The 6,915-nt window shown below is 38.0% G+C and overlaps 1 protein-coding gene across 4 annotated transcripts in view; it reads left to right on the top strand.

The window, feature by feature from the left end:
* Positions 1-6,915, top strand: part of MTDH (metadherin) — an 82,189-nt gene that overhangs the window by 45,950 nt on the left and 29,324 nt on the right. Inside the window, exons 7-8 of one of the 4 annotated variants that reach the window (XM_012810340.1) lie at positions 996-1,085; positions 3,558-3,656. The exons of 1 other annotated variant lie outside the window; for it this stretch is intronic. In XM_012810340.1, the coding sequence (XP_012665794.1) occupies positions 996-1,085; positions 3,558-3,656 (189 nt within the window). The remainder of the gene's footprint in view (positions 1-995; positions 1,086-3,557; positions 3,657-6,915) is intronic. 2 more of the 4 variants (XM_003782461.2, XM_023517523.1) reach the window with 2 other exon arrangements.

Below are 6,915 nucleotides of genomic sequence, written 5' to 3'. Positions count from 1 at the left end.
AAAAAAAAAGCTAACACACTTAAAAATCAAACTGTAGATCATTTACTAATACGGTTTTTAAGCTTGCTCTCCAGTCCTCCTCCTGCCATGTCCAAAAGTTGGGCAGAAGTATCAAAATTTGTTTGAAAGAAACATTCTCTAAATTTCCGTTCTCATTTTTAGCAGAGAATAAAGCATGGATTTTTGTGCTATAAAAGAAACAGTCGACTTTTATGGAATGATGTTAGGAACTGTGACCTTTTTAGATATTTGCAGTTTACTTATAAAAGCTATGTAGTACTTCATAATTAGGGTATAGATTAAATGATACTTGCTTGATTTTGCTACAGATTAAATTAAGCAAAAGGTTATAGAGTTCTTGTCTAGATGAATTGGATGTTTGAACTGGGTTTGCAATGGGTCATGGAGAAGAGACAGGTATGACTGGTCTCATGGAGGTTTCTTTAAAATATTTACATTTAACAGAGAAATGATTTGAAAGTTTTGAGAACATGGCATGGTTATAGAGGAATGAGCAGGGTCTAGTTCAGAGAGATCTATTAGGTATGAATCCTTTCATGGACATTTAGGCTAGTTATTTAACTGATATGACCTTCTATTTAAATATCTGTGAGGATTGGTTATAATGAATGTGAAGTACAAAGTTCAGGGCCTAGCCCAAAGAACTTACTTAATTACAAGAGATAATAAGGTAGCCTGGTATAGTGGAAAGAGCTTAGACTTTGGAAACTGACTTAAGTTCTAGTCCTGGCTCACTTGTTCTCTAGCTGTCAGCAAGTCACTTACCTACTTGTCTCTGCCTCGCAGGGTTGCCATAGGATTTGGAAGTGGTTGGTGTAAGAGGACCAGCCACATAATAGATATTCAATAAATAGTTGCTGTTCTAATTTCTAAGGTTATCTTTAAATATGTTATCATAGTTTTAAATCTATACAGTAATCTTTCAAGTCTCGTTGCAAATTGAAGGTTCCAAGTGACGTTCTTTATTTTAACAGCTGCTTGGTCTAGTGTGGATAGGGGAATGAATACCTCTGAACAGAATTCTGCTTCTTTTGCATCTCTCACACTTAACTCTGCTGTTTCTGGTATGTGAAAACAGTCTTTCATTTAGTTAACAAAAAAATTTTGTTTGTTAATTTTAGTGCTTGTTATTTGAAAAACTAATCAGCAACAAATATTGTTAGCAACGTAAGTAATAGATGTATAAAGTGGTAGAGGCCTTTAAAAAGGGGGAAGAAAAGAAGACCTAAATCCTTATGTGCAAGTGGCTTTGTTCCTTTCAGAGAAAAATCTGTGGCCTGAGATCCCTGACAGTGCTTTGACACACGGATAAATACACATGGAAGGTCTTTCCTTCATGGGTCATAGTGTTCTATTACTGTTATTTAGACTCCTGCCATACTTCTAGTTGCAATTTGGCATTTTATTTCTATCCACCCTACCTCATCATGAGTTTGTAGCTAAGCCTATCAGATTTTGTGGACCTCCACTTAAAAACTCTTTGAGTATCTGTTCATTTAGAAAATACACAGTTGCTGATAAATTTCTTTCAGTTCAGCATTACTGAAATTCATATGCCTCTTCTTAATCATCTAGAAGCTGGCTTAGCACCTGTGGCTCAGCAGCTAGGGCGCCAGCGACATACACCAGAGCTGGCAGGTTTGAATCCAGCCCGGGCCTGCCAGACAACAATGACAAGTGCAACCAAAAATAGCTAGGTATTGTGGTGGGCGCCTGTAGTCCCAGCTACTTGGGAGGCTAATGCAAGAGAATCGCTTAAGCCTAAGAGTTTGAGGTTGCTGTGAGCTGTGACAACACGGCACTCTACTCAGGGCAACAGCTTGAGACTCTGTCTCAAAAGAAAAAAAAATCTAGAAGCTATATATATTTAACAAATAGTACATACATGTGGGAGACATTGTTTAGTGTACGGTGCTTGGTTCACTTGGAATTCATGGGCTCAGCAAACGTACTTTATAAACGGTCAGATAGTAAATATTTTAGTCTGTGTGGACCATACTGTCTCTGTTTACAGCTGCTTAACTATACCATTGTAACAAGAAAGCAGCCACAGAATATATAAGCAAATGGCTGTATCTTGTACCACAATATTATTCCTTTGATTTTTTTTTTGACCATTTGAAAATGGTCCTTTAAATCTATTAAATTAAAGAAAAAAAATTTAAAGTAACAATTATGATTGGCTCATGGGTTATGCACAAACTGGATGGCTGGATTTGGATCTACAGGTTGTAGTTGGCAAACTCTAATCTCATAGACCACATTTCCAGAGGTACAAGTTCATTGCCTCCCTCTTTTGGTAACTTTGTAAAACACAGATGCTATTCTCCTCATATATTCAGAGAAAGCAGCATTTGCCACTAAAGGAATGGCACCACTATTCATGGTAGTGCTTCACGGCAACTAATGTACTAATTTTATAGGGTTACTGTTATTTGTTAAAATCTACATTAAAAATATATGAATATTTTGTATATACATCAGGCAGTTATCATATGTAGAAGTTTATAAATTGGTAACATCTCTGATGAGAGGAAGTGATTGTGTTTAAGTTTTATAGTAGTATCTTAACCACTTTGGATTCAGTGGCTCTGAATCCAAAGCGAATATTAGAGTCATCTAATGATTCTGATACACATGTAAAGTCTGTTTTAGAAGTTGTCTCACACTATATGTATAGTGTGTGTGTGTGTGTATATATATATATATACACTGGATGGAGAACCACTGTTTTACACTTACATTCTAAAATGAATTTATGTTTATAAAGTAAGGCTTCTTGACGTGGCATCTATGAACTTCTACGCCTCCAAGGCTATATGCAAAATTTTATATTAAGTTCTGGAAGTAGACCTCCACGATATTCATCAGATTCCTCAGGACTGTGTGAACCTACTCTTAACCTACATGCTCCCCCCCCCCAAAAAAACCCAAAACAGATAAAACTTAGAAGATAATATTCTGTTTTCTTTAAATACACCTGAACTTAGTCTCTAAACCTTCAACAACTCTTTTTTTCCTTTGGCTTCTCTCTTCCTCATCTCTCTACATAACTACCTTTAATTTTCCTTAGCCAGAAGGTTCTAGCTAATTCAGACCTTTTCTAATTCTCTTTTTCAGTGTTCTGAGGATTTAGGCATACCCTGAAACATCCGGGACTAAAATGATCAATGGCAGAGATACCTTTTGTGTTATATTTTTGGCCATTAAGAAGAAAAGAACAATTTTTTGACTTCCTGAAATTTGTAGATAACTAGCTTGAAGTGTACAAATGGCAAAATCTAATGGATTGGTACTAGAGGAAAAATACATTTCTGATCAGTGAATTACATCAAGTGATTATCATGCTTAATCTAAAATTACCCTCAACTCTACTTTTCCTTTTAACTCAAATCTTCTTCTAATGTCTGGATTTTTCCTTGTAGGAGAAATAAAAAAATAATAAAGTCTCCGTGTACAAAATATAAAACTATTATTATACAACATCGTTAGGAAATTCCATTTTTTAATTTTATTGCATTCGTTTTTCATTTAAGGGTCTACTGCTGAGCCCGTTTCTCAGTCTACCACTTCTGATTATCAGTGGGATGTTAGCCGTAATCAACCCTATATCGATGATGAATGGTCTGGGTTAAGTATGTCCTTTTAAAAATTATCCGTTTTTTATTTTTCTTTTTCAGAATTTCTTTCTAGCACCCTGAATTCATGCTTTATGTTTTAATTTTAATCCTAATTTCTCACTTTTAAAGGTCATAGTAATATAATTTAACACCAAATGTACTACTTGAAGCTTGATTATTGAATATTACAGAATTAAAACAATTTTATAGTGATTGAGGTGATATTTAAACATGAAATTTTCCTATAGTTGCTCTGTAGTATTTCTAGTTTTTAAATTTTTGTTTTAAATGGATGTTTCTTTTCCTAGTTTTAGTGTAATAGAGTAAATAGAATGTACAGAATGACTTTGAATTTGTGAAGTATGCACATGTTTGTGCTGGTAGTGAACAACTCTCTTAGCCCAGTTTCCAACAGAAGCATAGGAGTGTTAAAGGAAGTCCTTGGGGGGAAGGAGAGAATCTGATCTTTATGTTCAGAAAGCTCATACTGTCTTCATTTTTTTAAAGAAGTATCTTAGGGGGAGGTTTCCATATCCTCAGATATCAGAATTTATTCCTTTCTCTGAACTTTTATATCACATCCTTTTCTAATTTACTTAGGATTCATATGTTACCCTATGGGGCTTTCCACCTTTTTCTTTTTTTTTGACTAGGGCCAGGTTTGAACCCGCCACCTCTGGTATATGGGGCCGGTGCCCTACTCCTTTGAGCCCCAGGCACAGCCCCGCCCCTTTTTTTTTAAAGAATATGTTTTATTTCTTTTGAATAGAATTGAAACCCTGTATAAACAGAAACTATCGTTTATTCCTTTATACACTCAGTACCTAGGGCAATATTTTATACATAGGTGTTTGATAGTAATAATGTAATAAAAGTCAACACTAGACTGACTATATGTCAAGCACCGGTCTAATCTTTTGCATCTTATTAACTCAGTTAATACTTAGAACCATTCTGTGAAGTAATAGGGTTTTTTTCCCCCCCACACACTTTCCAGATGAAGAAACTGACAAAGAAAAATTGGCTAACTTTCTCTAGGCCACATAGCTAGCTAAATGGAAGACAGTGGTATTCAAACCTTGCTAGTCTGGCTCCAGAATTCATGCTCTTAACTACTACATGGTACAGACTTGGTGATATAGCAGTCATGAAGGTAAGCTGGTAACACAGTAGTTAAAGTTCAGGTCTTACAGATTAAGGGAGATGAGTTTAGAAATGTAGGTCAGAGAGGGCGGCCATATTTGGAAATGCCTTGATTTGCTGGCTAAAGATTAGGGAGATTTTGAGTACTACCTTAGAAGACAGACATGAGTTTTAAGTCCTGACTCCAGAATATAGTGCCTCATATGGCTTGGGCATTCATTGTCACTTAATCTGGAAGCTGCAAAATGGAGCAAATAACCTTTTATATCTACTTCCATAGGTGATTGTGAGATTTTAATGAGGTAATGGATGAACCTAAAAACTCTGTGTAAATTGCAGTTATTCCCTCAGTATCCCCAAGGATTGATTCCTGGACCTCTGTGGATACAAAAATTCACAGACTTGGCTCGGCGACTGTGGCTCAGGTGGCTAGGGCGCCAGCCACATACACCTAAGGTGGTGGGTTCGAATCCAGCTTGGGCCCACCAAATAACAATGATGGCTGCAACCAAAAAATGGCCAGGCGTTGTGGATGGGGCCTGTGGTCCCAGCTACTTGGGAGGCGGAGGCAGGAGACTCGCTTGAGCCCAGGAGTTGGAGGTTGCTGTGAGCTGTGATGCCATGGCACTCTACCCAAGGGGATAGCTTGAGGCTCTGTCTAAAAAAAAAAAAAAAAAATTCACAGACTTTTTCACATCCCTTGTTAATAAAATGGGATAGTATCTCCATATAATCTACACATATTTTCTCATATACTTTAAATCATCTTTAGATTACTTATAATATTTAATACAATGTAAATGCTCAGTAGATAGTATACTGTATTTTTAGGGATTAATGATGTGGAAAAAAGTCTACATGTTCAGTAACAGATGCAACCATCCTTTTTTTTTCTCCAAATATTTTCCATTTGAGATTGGGTGAGTCTATGTGTGCTGAACCTACAGATAAGGAGGGCCAAGTATTATAAAGTATCATCAAAATCCAATCTGTTACCAGAATGTGAAAGCACTATTTCAGGGGGAAAAGAAGTCTGTGCTTTATGCATGGTTGTATAAAAAATAAGAGCAATTGCAGGAAAATAACAAGAAGGTATCTTGGGCTATGCCATGGGTGGAGGAAAATTAGGCAGAGGAAAATTGACCAAACAAAGCTTCAGGCTTTCCTGCTTAGACTATCTCTTTTTTTTTTTTTTTTTTTGAGACAGAGTCTCACTATGTCGTCCTCCGCAGAGTGCTGTGGCATCACAGTTCACAGCAACCTCAAACTCTTAGGCTTAAGAGCCCTGCCTCAGCCTCCTGAGTAGCTGGGACTATAGGCATATGCCACAACGCCCAGTTTTTTTTTGTTGTTGTTGTAGTTGTTGTTTGGCAGGCCCAGGCCAGGTTTGAATCCTCCATCCCTGGTGTATGTGGCTGGCGCCCTAGCCACTGAGCTACAGGCACCCTAGCCAACTAGCTCTATTTTTTAACTATAGTAGGATACATTGTATATGAAAAATACTAGGCCAGGCACAATGGCTCACGCCTATAATCCTAGCAGTCTGGAAGGCCGAGGTCAGTGGATTGCCTGAGCTCTCAGGTTTGAGACCAGTCTGAGCAGCAGCGAGACCCCAGCTCTAAAAATAGCCAGGCATTGTGGTAGGTGCCTATAGTCCCAGCTACTTGGGAGGGCTGAGACAGGAGAATCACTTGAGCCCAAGACTTTGAGATTGCTGTGAGCTGTGACACCACAGCACTCTACCAAGGGCGACAAATTAAGATTCTATCTCAAAAAAAAAAAAAAAAGAAAAATATGATTGGCTACTAAAATAAAGGATTTTTAAAAACATACAGGAACAGGCTTGGCGCCTGTGGCTCAAGTGGCTAAGGCGCCAGCCACATACACCCAAGGTGGCGGGTTCAAATCCAACCCAGCCCGCCAAACAACAATGACGGCTGCAACCAGAAAATAGCCAGGCATTGTGGCGGGCTCCTGTGGTCCCAGCTACTTGGGAGGCTAAGGCAGGAGAGTCACTTGAGCCCAGGAGTTGGAGGTTGCTGTGAGCTGTGAAGCCACAGTACTCTACCTAGGGGGATAGCTTGAGGCTCCTGTCTCAAAAAAAAAAAAAACATACAGGAACAAGATTCTG

Source organism: Otolemur garnettii, unplaced genomic scaffold (genome assembly GCF_000181295.1).
Source record: "Otolemur garnettii isolate 467f Iridium unplaced genomic scaffold, OtoGar3 scaffold00004, whole genome shotgun sequence".
Taxonomy (NCBI): domain Eukaryota; kingdom Metazoa; phylum Chordata; class Mammalia; order Primates; family Galagidae; genus Otolemur; species Otolemur garnettii.
The sequence above is the reverse complement of the archived record's forward strand: the minus strand, read 5'-3'. Positions and strand labels throughout refer to the sequence as shown.